Source organism: Thamnophis elegans, chromosome 16 (genome assembly GCF_009769535.1).
Source record: "Thamnophis elegans isolate rThaEle1 chromosome 16, rThaEle1.pri, whole genome shotgun sequence".
NCBI classification, from domain to species: Eukaryota; Metazoa; Chordata; class Lepidosauria; order Squamata; family Colubridae; genus Thamnophis; species Thamnophis elegans.
The window spans coordinates 16,225,668-16,238,595 of NC_045556.1; the positions used below are offsets into that span (position 1 = coordinate 16,225,668).

Consider the following 12,928-nt stretch of genomic DNA (forward strand, 5'->3'; position numbering starts at 1 on the left):
GTAGCTTTGGGCATAATTAGATAATGTTGGAAAATAAAGAAATGAGGAGATGATTCATTGAAATATGGTTGAATGGATCTTTCATTATGATTAAGCTTCTTGTGTACAGCACATAAGCCTAACCGAATAGAGTTTCACTAGGACAATTGTGTTAAATGTAGACATGATAGCTATTTCTTAGTGTTAGGAAGGCCCAGGAGCTGGGCAGCTGAATGCAGTCCTGACCTGCCTCTCTCCTCCCCTCCATTTTCTCCCCTTTCCTTGTTTCCCTTCCCTCCCCTTCCCTTCCCTTTCCCTTCCCATCCTTCCCTTCCTTTCGTCTCTTCTTCCTTTTCTCCTCTTCCCTTTCCTCCCCTTTCCTTTCTTTCCCTTCCCTTCCCTTCCCTTCATCTTTTCTTCCTTCCCTTCCCTTCCCTTGTTTCCCTTTCCTTTCTTTCCCTTTCCTTTCTTTCCTGTCCTTCCTTTCCCTTCTCATCCTTCCCCTCCCTTCCTTTCCGTTCTCCTCCTTTCCTTTCCTTTCCTTCTCTTCATTCTTCCCCTGGAAATTATCTCTGATGAATTTTATTAACAATAAACAATTTTATTAACAATTATGGGGACATAGTTCCTGCTGTTTTCAGGGCCGGTGGGAATAGTAAAGTGCATAGCCTTTCTTTTAAAGCACAAAGTAAACTCCAACCTTCTTCCTAAACCATGAAGCAAGCCCCATTTCCTTGAAATTCTGACTCCACCTACAACAACACGATTGACTTGGCTGCTCTAAGCAAATAACCCCCCTCCCAAAGCAAATAACCCCCCTCCCAAAGCAAATAATCCCCCTCCCAATTCTGCAGTTTGGTCAATAGTTTGAGTCTGAACTCTTGATTCTGGTATCTCGTTAACAGACAGCATGATGAGTCTAACGAAGGCTTCAAACACTGGGAATTCATGACTGTCCATTGCTGGGGTGAAAGGGCAGCTGGAGAATGGACACTGGAGGTGCAGGATAAACCCTATCATGTTCGCAACCCAGACATACAAGGTAAGTGTGTAAGAGTATTTGCAGTCCTTTTTACAGTGGCTGGATTCACACTTTGTGCCAAGCCATAATTTGTACAATCACAGCTGACTAACTGAGCTACAATTGACTATGCTTACATGGCACTCTTGGCCATAAATTGTGGTTTGTGCTCTGCAGTGGCTAAGAGTCATGCTCAGTTAAGCTGAAACTAAACCAACCACATTGCAGTTCCTGCAGCCAAGTCATAATTCTGAGTGTCTTCCACGCTTAATATATACCAAGATTTCTGCTGATTGCTTCCAAAGGTTAGTTACAAGCTGATTCCTAAGAAGTCCATTTCTTCTTGGTTCCATATTGACTTGTACTTGATTTTGTTTTTCTGGGGGGAAGACAAGAGGAGGTGAAGAACCAACTCCACAGTGCCCAGATTCCAGGAAGGACCACTACTCTATAACAAATAGAGAGTTTCCATGGATATTTTCAACCAGAAATGCCTAACTACTGTATATCTTTGTTGAACTGGTTCAGTGAGTCATTTGATGGATAAAGGAGTCAGAATTCTCACCATGAAGAAAAGGCGAGAAGAGAGAAGAGATAATTCTTTTGAATGGATTTCCATTCTCATGAGAAGTTCTCAGTCATCAGGGGGGAACATGATGGCTCAGTGATTAAAGATGCTGAGCTTGTCAGACTGGGTTCGAGACCCGAGTGCCATGTTATGGGGTGAGCTCCCATTACTACTTATGATGTAAAAAGATGTTGAGACTCTAGAAAGAGTGCAGAGAAGAGCAACAAAGATGATTAGGGGATTGGAGGCTAAAACATATACAGAACGGTTGCTGGAATTAGGTATGTCTAGTTTAATGGGTGACATGATAGCAATGTTCTGATATCTCAGGGACTGCCACAAAGAAGAGGGAGTCAAGCTATTCTCCAAAGCACCTGAGGGTAGGACAAGAAGCAATGGGTGGAAACTCATCAAGGAGAGAAGCAACTTAGAACTGAGGAGAAATTTCCTGACAGTTAGAACAATTATTCAGTGGAACAACTTGCCTTCAGAAGTTGTGAATGCTCCAACACTGGAAGTTTTTAAGAAGATGTTGGATATCCATTTGTCTGAAGTGGTGTAGGATTTCCTGCCTGAGCAGGGGGCTGGACTAGAAGACCTTCAAGGTCCCTTCCAACTCTGTTATTCTAAATACTTGCCTCAGCTCCTGCCCACCTAGGAGTTCAAATGAGAGTAGATAAATTGGTCCCACCTTGGTGGGAAGGTAACAGTGTTCTGTGCCTCTTGGCATACAGCCATGCTGGCCACATGACCCCGGATAGTGTCTTTGGACAACAGTGGTCCCTCAGCTAAGAAAAGGAGATGAGCACAGCCCTGTGGAGTCAGACATGACTGGACAGGGGAAGCCTTTACCTTTTTTATTTTCTCATGATGCTCAACAAATTCATGGCTCTAAATTAGTGTCTAGAAGGAGCAATTATCATGAAGCAAGGAGGAATGCTTGCTTTTCCCTGGTTTTCAAGATTCGTTGGCAATAGTGACAAGGCCGTCACCCTAGAAACCTTTCCTCTGCTATCCTCAAATTGGTTGACTTCTTGGAACTCAACAAAGAAAAGAAGGTTCTTTTGTGGCACATTTTAAAAATGCTTCTGTGTACTGGACAGACACTGTATTTATCAAAGCAAATGATATATGTCTGCTCTCGGTGTCACTGTCCTTTATTATAGCTTGCAGACTTTCTGAGAGTGACATTAATGACCGGTGATGAATTGGTGTTTGAGAAGAAGGCTTCATTCCTCCTTGGAGTCTTCTTTCTGCCTGAATTTTTGGTCTCTGGTCTCTTTCCCTAAAAGAACCATAAATTATGTTCAGAGACGATGTGTGTGTGTCTGTCATTTGCCCCCCCCCCACACCCCAGTCTTTACAGGAGGCTAAAAAGCAACAGAAATCTCCAATATAAATTCCATTAGAAAGCACCAAACTAATTTGTGCTGACATGCAGATCCAAAAAAAAAAAAAAAAGCTGTGTCGAAATGTAGGATTTCTTTCTTCCTTTCTTTTTTTAATTGTTTCTGGTCTTCCAGGCCTTGGCAGTGGAAATCAAAGGTGTAATTGCCCTTGACACCACACAAACCATGCCAGGGCTTTGTGGTGGCACCAATGGAGTTGAAATCCAGAACAGTCATAACTTTGCCAGTGGAGTAGATTTACTCCAATGTTGTTGTTAATTGCGAAGTTGTGTCCAACCCATCATGACCCCATGGACAATGTTCTTCCAGGCCTTCCTGTCCTCTACCATCCTCTGGAGTCCATTTCAGCTCATGCCTACTGCTTCGGTGACTCCATCCAGCCACCTCATTCTCTGTCGTCCCCTTCTTCTTTTGCCCCTAATCTTTCCCAGCATTAGGCTCTTCTCCAGTGAGTCCTTCCTTCTTTTTTAAAAAAGTTTTTTTTTTTAGTCTCATACACACATTTACAAGTATACATACTCTTAGTTATAGTTGTAGTAGTTGTAGTTTATTCAATTTGTATGCCGCCCTATTCCCGAGAGACTCAGGGCGGCTAACAACCAAGGGGGGAAGGGGATACAAATAGGAAAATAAAGACAAACAGATTAAAATGCAACAACATTCGCAACATTCATGTGGGGCTGGAAATTCATCAGCCCCAGGCCTGCCGGAACAACTAGGTCTTAGTGGCTTTGCGGAAAGCCGGAAGGGTGGTGAGGGTCCAGATCTCAACGGGGAGATCGTTCCAGAGGGCCGGAGCAGCCACAGAGAAGGCCCTCCCCCGGGGAGTTGCCAGTCGACACTGGCTGGCAGATGGAATTCGGAGGAGGCCTAGTCTGTGGGATCTAATAGGTCGTAGGGAGGTAATTGGCAGGAGGCGGTCTCTCAAGTACCCAGGTCCAATATCATGTAGGGCTTTAAAAGTAACGACTAGCACCTTGAAGCGTGTCCGGAGCCCAATAGGCAGCCAGTGCAGCTCGCGGAGGATAGGTGTAACGTGGGTGTACCGAGGTGCACCCACTATCGCTCTTATTCTTATCACATTTTAACACTTTTAAACATTCATTTTTTCCATATAAAAAATAAAATATACGATCGGGATTGCTTTGCTTACCATCCCATTCACTTATTTTGTTTTACCTCCACCCTACTTTTCTTTCCTTTTCTCCCTCCCTCCTTTCTCTCCTTTCTTCTTTCCTCTTCTCCTTTCCCTTTCCTTCTTCCCCTTCCTCTCCCCTATTCCTCTATACCTCTTCCCCTTCATACCTTCTCCCCTCCTCTTCCTATCCCTCCCAATCTTCCTCTCCTTTCCCCTTTCTTCTTTTCCTTCCCTTCCCTCTTTTCTCCTCTCCTCTTCCTCTCTTCCTTTCCTCTTCTATTGTTGTGGTTGCCTATTTTCCTCTTTCATTCCTTCTCGTTAGGTGGCTAAAGTATTCACTCAGATAGCCAGAGGAATAAACCAGCAAGGTGAAGTAGATGGAAGAAAAGGGCAAAAGTTGAACAAAGCCCCAGAGGCATAAATTTCTCAGCCTTTCCCAATATGATATCTTACAGAGCCCTTGGGATTATATCTCCCAGAATTCCAAGTACCACAGCTCTGATGCAGGCAGTTCACTTGTAAGGACGCTTGCATTTGTATAGTGTTGATGGAGATACCTCCTCTTGCTACCTCCCAGCTGACTTGCTTTCTTTCCATACAGTTCTCCAACAGCTGTTGGTGTCACAGATTTCCTAACCATCTGCCCATGTATAATTGCTGCAGAGAACTGCTCTCCAAACAGCCCTTTTTCTGAAGTACAGAATACGCATGGACATTGGTTGTAAATCCCTTTTTTCAGAGCTGTCGTAACTTCTAACAGTCACTAAAAGAATGCTTGTAAGTCCAGGACTACCTGTATTGAAGTATTCCCACTGTTCCAGGAAAGCTCTAAAGATCATCATCTTCTTCTTTTAACGGTAGCCCTAACCCATACTCCCTTGCAGGGTGGAGTCTGGGCAACTGCATGCAGCTAGCAGAGGGTTTACTGGCCAGATGACCTTCCTGTCGGCAATGCGGAGTTTTGTTCAGCAGATATATTCTCATTGCGCCCAGAGAGAGAAATATCTGCCTCTACCTAGGATTGAACTCACAGCCTCCTGATGGTGAGGCAAGAGCTCCACCTCTAGGCCACTGAACTGCGTAATGGATTGAGCTCCTGTTACTTGTCCCAGCTTCTGCCAACCTAGCAGTTCGAAAGCATGTAAAAAATGCAAGTAGAAAAATAGGAACCACCTTTGGTGGGAAAGTAACAGCGTTCCGGGCGCCTTCGGCATTTAGTCATGCCAGCCACATGACCACAGAGACATCTTTCGACAGCGCTGGCTCTTTGGTTTTGAAATGGAGATGAGCACTGCCCCCTAGAGTCAGGAACAACTAGCACATATGTGCGAGGGGAACCTTTACCTTTTACAACACTGGAAGTTTTTAAGAAGAGATTGGGCAACCTGGAAAGTCTGAAATGGTATAGAGTTTCCTGTCCAAGCAAGGGGTTGGACTGGAAGACTCCCCAAGGTTCCTTCCAACCCTGTTATTCTTTTATTCTGACCCTGTACCATTTTGCACCTCTTTCAATGGGTTCTTCATTCACTAACACTGAGAACCTCTTAACTAAAATTACAGCTCATTGAGGAAAATCATGTCAACTTTTAATCTTTCCTAGGGAAGCTAAAAGAATGGAGCCTCATTTTATACGGAACAGCTGAGCACCCTTCCTCTAATATCAGCACTCAGCACTTTAGGTCAACAATGCTGGACCCGCCGTCTTTGGAAATGGAGCCTTCAAAAGTTGCTTTCTTCCAAAATCAGATGGAGATCCCAGAGGAAGAAGATGAATATACAGGTAAAATACCCCAAACTGTTTGTTTCTCCTTTCTAGCTCTGCTTCAGAAAAGAGCAACTAAAATGATCAAAGGCCTGGAGATTACAACATATGAAGAATGGCTGCAGAATTTGGGTTTTTCTGGTTTAAAGAAAAGAAGAATTAGGGGCGACATGATAGCAGGATTGCAGTATTTGATGGGCTGCCACAAAGAAGAGGGGGGTCAAATTATTCTACAAATCGGCAGAGGGCAGGACAAGAAATAATGGTTGGAAACTAACCAAAGAGAGAAGCAATCTAGAACGAAGTAGAAATTCCCTAACAGTGAGGACAATTAACCAATGGAACAGCTTTCCTTCAGAAATCGTGGGCATTCTATCACTGGAGGATTTTAAGAAGAGACTAGACAATCACTTATCTGAAATAATATAGACTTTCCTGCTTGAGCAGGAGGCTGGACTAGAAGACCTCCAAGGTCCCTTCCAGCTCTATTCTATTCTAGTCTTCCTGTGCATAAGGAGCCATGCAGGGGTGAAATGCTACCAGTTCAGACCATTTTGCCTGAACCGGTAGGGAAAAAATGCTACCAGTTTGAGCAAACCGGTAGTCACCTGTATGACAATCAGCTTTGCCACGTGATTTATATTTGCTAATAAGCAGGAAATCCTGCTTCCTAGAGAACCAAGATCATACGGCACAGTTGTTTCCCTCCCCCCCTCGCTGTTCTACTTACCTTTGCAGACTTCTTAAGGCTTCTTAATCCTCCTTTTTCAGCATTGTGTGGTAGCGCCTGCGGTGCACATGCACGCCAAGCGCACGTTTGAAGTGAACCGGTAGCAGACTTCAGAGCCTTTCACCCCTGGAGCCATCCATTGTTTCTTGTCTTTGAAAAAACCAGTCCAGGCACTTTGCAGTCTAGGAACATGGAGAACGTTTATTTCAGGATTGCTCAATCGCCCACGAAGCTAAGCTTGGAAATGTTCTTCTATGAATTTCCAAGAAGCTGTTTCTCTTACAACATAATGAAAATCAACAGCAGGGCATTCCCTTTCTTCCTTGGGAACCACAAATACAAATTCAGATAAAACGAGATCCCTTTCAGATTTCCAAGAATTTTGGTTTTAATTGAAACAACAAGAAAGAAGAGACATTCTGGCATTGTGGGGGCTGGCCTTGTTAGGCTTGGAAAAGAACGAGAAGGACTTTTTCAATTATGGGAACATCTGAAGTTGATTACCCATAGTCAGAGAATGGAACTGCGCAGCCCCCACAATACGCCTTGTGTCTCCTGGTGGCTGCCTTGTTCAGAAGAATAGAGACAGCAATTAAAACACCAATGACAACGAGGTCCTTCATTTTTATACAAAGCACACAATTTTCCCTTTTTCCCCCCCGGCAAGCTTTGATCAAACTGTTGGGAAATAAAACTGCGTCTAATGTAAAATGTCATTGTATGATAGAACCACATGACGGGGCCAAAGTAATTAAAGGTCTTCTGAAAACGTAGCCACTGTCTCTGTGTGAGTTGTGCCCAATCTAGCACTGAACACACAAGTCGGCTAGTATATCCCAATCCTGCAAAACGAGAGGGGGGGGACCCCAAAATGCAATGGCACTTTTCATGTTGTTCCAAGGAGAAACTTGGAGACGGGAGTTTCTAAGAAACACGGTCTTCTTGCTAACACTTATATGTAATGATAATCTGAGGCAGATGCTTGGTTTTTCAATGGAATGGTTGGTTTGTCCAACTGTCTCCTGACTTTCCTAAGGCATAGATGTCCCTGTAGAAATGAGCTCTTCTCCTGAAGAGAAAAACTCACTAAAATTGTCTGAGGCAGCCATGCAGTTCAGATGTGGAAGTAGCCCTAGACCAGGAGTCGGCAACCTTAAATACTCAGAGGCACAAAGGTCCTAACCAGAAGCCCCCTGTTCAATTCTGTAGCTGACCGGATATCCTGTTCCCGCACCACAGAGTCTCTCCTTCTAGCGCGGCATCCTTTTTCCTCTGCTGACTGGAAGTCCAGTTCCCCCACCATAGAGACTCCTCCTAGTACGGCTTCCTTTTTCCCTCTACCTGTCTTAACAGAAAGCCTTATCAATTGTGGAGCCGACCGGCAATAGGGAGCCACAGCAGAGGCATGAAAGAGCCACATGCAGCCCCAGAGCCATGGGTTGCCAACCCCTGCCCTAGACCATAAATTTGCTAAGAAGATTCTCAAAAACTAATTCTTCAGGTTTAGCACAAGTCTATCTGCAGAGGGTATAGGGCAACTTGCCCGTGGCCATGTCATCACACCCAACTGACCACAGGACAACTTGTCAAGGCCAATTCACTGTGTGACAACTCGCTGCAAAACAAGAGTTACACTAATATCAAGAAAGGGTGAAATAGAATAATTAAAGAAAGGATGCCAAAGGAAAAACAAAATGAAATGTGAATGATAACAATTAAAACTATTTTAAATAATTAAATTGAATTGATGAGTTCTCCAGCATTGAGTTGTACCTTAGCAATAACAGAGAAATGGTTTGTTCATTTTTTTTCCTGGGATTTTTTAAAAAAATATTTCCCAATTTAGTATTTTAGTATTTTCTAATAGTGTCCCACCAAAGTCCTTTCAGAAAGATTTTGATTAACTTGTTTTAGAGATCCCTCATCCATCCTTAGACACTGATGGGTTGAACAATCAGTGGGAATGCAAGCAGTAAAATTACACTGAGCTACCTTATTACCGCAAAAAAGATCTTCCTTCAGGTCTTTGCAGTAGATATATTGAGATAAATAGATTCTATAAAAACACAAGACACCGGTTTATCCAGAGTTGACGATGCCAATGGCAATGATGATGCCAAGCATCAAACAGAGTAAGCCCCTCTTATCCTTGGATCAGCTCAAGATACATTTTATTGCTTACCAAAGATAAGGTTCCTGCTTTCTCCATTTCACACACAGATAAGTGCTCACTCTTAACTTCCATACAGGAAGATTGATATGGATCTTTCTTTCTATCTAGAACAGCAGGTGAGTGGAGAGAATGCAGGAGAGATAGGCTATGGAGTATACAGTCTTGTTGCCTCAAAAAGAAGAACAGATTTGAGATGCAGAAGAAATGGCTAGGCAGTTGAAATGGCAATAGATTTTTAAAAGGGCAGGAAAAGACCCCATAGCCAAAAAAACCCAAAACCCTTATTCATTATTAGAATTAGAATAGAATAAGTTTATTTTATTATTCCTGAGTTGTCTACACTGCTGGCTCACAGGAAAAGTTTTCTACATTAGGAGTCACACATGTTGCACACGAATAATAGTTACCATACAGTCATGCTATTAGAACACAGGATATTGACTAAACCTTAACAGGGGTTCACATAACTTTGTGGTCTTTTATTGATGTTACTTTCCAAGTCCCAAGTAAATAAAAAGCTTAGCAGGTTGTCAATTCAGTTAGCCAAGGCTGTAACTGTGATAAAATATTAGAGTATAAAGGAGATCCTTGGTGGTCTCTGGACCCAAACTAGGAAACATCATCAATGCAGGCTCCACTCCCTTCTAGCACTGATGATGTTACCTACTTTGGTAATGAAATGTCTGGAAGTAAAAATCCAAGCTCAAAGAGAGCCCCAAGGACAGCTCATTTGAACCCTGAGCTGCAAATGTAGCAATGGCACTTCTATACCGTTTCCCAGTGCTTTGCATCCCTCTCTAAGTGGTTTACAGAGTCAGCCTCTTGTCCCCCCCCCCCAACAATCTGGGTCGTCATTTTACCCACTTTGGAAGGATGGAAGGCTAAGTCAACCTTGAGCCTGCTGAGATTCGAACTGCTGAACTGGCAGTCAGCAGAAGTAGCCTGCAGTACTGCCTTCTAACCACTGCGCCACCGCAGCTCTTCTCCTTTATTGGCACTAACAGATAGCCCAAGGGCCGCTATCATTAGGTAGGGTCAAGCGAATGAATCAAGCAACAGATACTTTGTGGTAGTATGAAGACTGGATTACTGGATATGTGGTACGTTGATAGACCAAGTGCCGGATGCCATTGTGTAGGTTGGACTAGGAAGAGTTTTATATCTCTTCTTTCAACAGATCTGTCTGTCTCCCTAAGGTCTGTGTCATAGGGAATGTGGCGACCAAGGATGCGATGGTCCCAATGCCGATCAGTGCCTGAACTGTTTCCACTACAGCCTTGGAAGTGTTAAAACTGGCAGGTAATCAGCAGGAAAAAAAGCCAGGAAAAGACTTGGGTCACTGAGGGGGTTTAATGCATTTTGCGCAGTTAGTTCCACACTCAAGATTTCTAAACTAACAACATGTTGTATGTCACTCATTTCCCCACCTGTCCTCTGGGTACACTGTGGCTATTAACCTCAGATTTTTCATAGGTAACATGACCACCAGACAATTCCTTACCCTTTTTTAATATCAGTAGCTTCCTCCTCCCCCTGACGGGCTGATAAAAAAAGCTATACTAAGGTCTCCAACTTCTCCTTTCTAACTCCATCCTTCTAAGGCTGATTTCTCCAACTTGATGTCCACCAGGCAGGTCAAACTACAACTCACATAATTTCCAGCCCATGGAGTCAAACATGGAGCTAATCCAATAACATCTGGAGGACACCAAGTTGGGGATCTTGGTCCAAGATCGACCCAAGAAATGAGCATTAATGTTTATGATGGAAGACATCAGAAAAAGAATCTATGCCAGCTACTTTGCTGCTCTTCTTAGTTTGGCAGCTCTTGCCATCGTGGGTCCTCCTTTTGGTCTAATCTGGAACGTTTGTGGACTTTTTCCAGGAAGTGCGTGAACTCCTGCCCTCCTGGCTACTTTGGGGACAGCCTGCAACGCAAGTGCCGCAGATGTCACAGGGGCTGCGAAGCATGTTTGGGCAGAAGTCAGAACTCATGCACAGCCTGCAAGCGTGGCTATTATCACCATCAAGAGACAAACACTTGTGTGATGCTGTGCCCAGCTGGGTTTTACTCTGAGGATGGTAAGAATGGGGAAATCGATACCAGCAGTCACTACTGGGTGGAAATGCCACCCCCCCCACTTCTCTGAGGGGACATTTGCAGTACAATCTACAATGGTTTCTCACCTATTATAAAAATTTTAAGTTCATTTTCATGAAAGTGGCATGAATAATTCCTGTGCTGTCTCTGTTTTCCTTCCTTCCTCCCTCCCTCCCTCCTTTTCTCCCTCCCTCCCTCCCTTCCTCTCTCCATGTTTTCCTTCCTTCTTTCCTCCCTCCCTCCCTTTCTTCCTCTCTCCCTGTTTTCCTTCCTTCTTTCTTTCCTTCCTTCTTCTTTCCCTTCCTCCCTCCCTCCCTCCCTCCCTCCTTCCATGCCAATTATTTTTATGTATTTTTAATTGTATCCATCTTAGTGTACTTTAGTTGGTCTCTTGCAAAACAGATCTAGAGTTACCATCATTAGCAACAATATAAAAACACATTAACTAAGAACCGTAATAGTTTTAAATCAAATAATTTGTCTTTTAATTGATTTCACATTTTTCAGATTGCCAAAGCTACCCCGAAGCTCTCATAAAATGGAAAGAAAAGCATAAAACTTTCCAGCGCATTAAACAGAAGCTTGTAGCCTTTGTAGCATCTTTTGCTTTAAGAGCCAGTTTTGTTTTCATCCTTCCTTGAAAATGAAATAGCTTCTAAAACCTTTAATGTTTGCACTCAATCGGCAGTTCCACTAATTGATGGTTGTCCTGCTTAGGGAGGGCAAAAATCAATCCGTTTTGGTTTTGTTACATTGTAGGAGGGGAACCATGTCAGTCTGTAGAGACAAAACATTAAGAGTCTGGTAGCACCTTTTCCAAGTAACATTTTTTTAAAAAAAGGTATAAGTTTTCATGAGTTGAATTTTATTGCATCAGATACATGGAGTAGCTAGATTGATATAGGATTTACAGTGGGGTGAGATACAGGATAGATAAATAGATGGATGGATGGTAGGATGGATGTGTTGAAGGTTGGATGGATGGATGGATGGATGGATGGATGGATGGAAGGAAGGATGGATGGATGGGTGGGTGGAAGGTTGGATGGATGGATGGTAGGATGGATGGGTGGAAGAATGGATGGATGGATGGACAGAGGGGTGGGTGGGTGGGTGGGTGAGTGAGTGGATAGAGGAGTGAGTGGATGAGTAGATGGATGGAAGGTAGGATGGATGGATGGATGGATGGATGGTATGTATGTATATACGTATGTATGTATGGTAGGATGGATGGATGGATGGATGGATGGATGGATGGATGGATGGATGGATGGACGGAGGGTGGGTGGGTGGGTGGGTGGCTAGAGGGGTGAGTGGGTGAGTGGATGGATGGATGGATGGATGGATGGATGGACGGACGGACGTACAGGCAGAGGGGAAGACAGGTTGATTATACATATGCAACCTGCATTGAGAGCCAGTTTGGTCTAGTGATTAAAGCACAGGATAGAAACTTGGAGACTAATGCCTTTAGCATTAAAGTCAGTTGGATGACTTTGGGCCAATCACCAGGAGACAGTGAGTTCTAGTCCTGCCTTAGGCATGAAAGCTGTCTTAGACCAATCACCAGAAGACTTCTGAGTTCTAGTCCCGCCTTATGCACGAAAAAGTCCCGCTTTAGTCCCGGCAGGGTGACTTTGGGCCAGTTCCTTTCCCTCTCAGTCTGACTCACCTCACAGAGTTGTGATTGCAGGGAAAACAAGAGGAGGAAGGAGAATTAAGTATCTTCGCCATCTTGAATTATATATAAAAATGATAAAGGGGGGATATAAATAAGTATCTGCATTATCAATCTGTCATCTTCTCCTTCCACCCCGTGCCCTGGCTCACCCCAATGTAAATCTTACACCCGTCGAGCTATTCCCTGCATTTGATAAATTGAACCATTCCTTATTTCCTCAGCTAATGCCTTTTAAGGAAACGCATAGCTGGAAAAGGGGGTTTCTTTTCTGAGATTTTGTGACAGGTTTCCCTTTTCCCTAGCTGAAACTAATTTTGCTTCGTGTTTGCGTCGGTTTTCTTTTTTCTTTTCTTTTAGCACAAAGGG

At 43.6% G+C, this 12,928-nt stretch overlaps 1 protein-coding gene across 2 annotated transcripts in view; it reads left to right on the forward strand.

The window, feature by feature from the left end:
* The window catches only part of PCSK6 (proprotein convertase subtilisin/kexin type 6), a 126,814-nt gene that overhangs the window by 92,958 nt on the left and 20,928 nt on the right, over nucleotides 1-12,928 (forward strand). Inside the window, exons 13-16 of one of the 2 annotated variants that reach the window (XM_032232644.1) lie at nucleotides 885-1,021; nucleotides 5,716-5,895; nucleotides 9,977-10,079; nucleotides 10,666-10,862. In XM_032232644.1, coding sequence (XP_032088535.1) covers nucleotides 885-1,021; nucleotides 5,716-5,895; nucleotides 9,977-10,079; nucleotides 10,666-10,862 — 617 coding nt within the window. Of the gene's footprint in view, nucleotides 1-884; nucleotides 1,022-5,715; nucleotides 5,896-9,957; nucleotides 10,080-10,665; nucleotides 10,863-12,928 lie in introns of those variants that run through there. The other variant, XM_032232645.1, reaches the window with a different exon arrangement.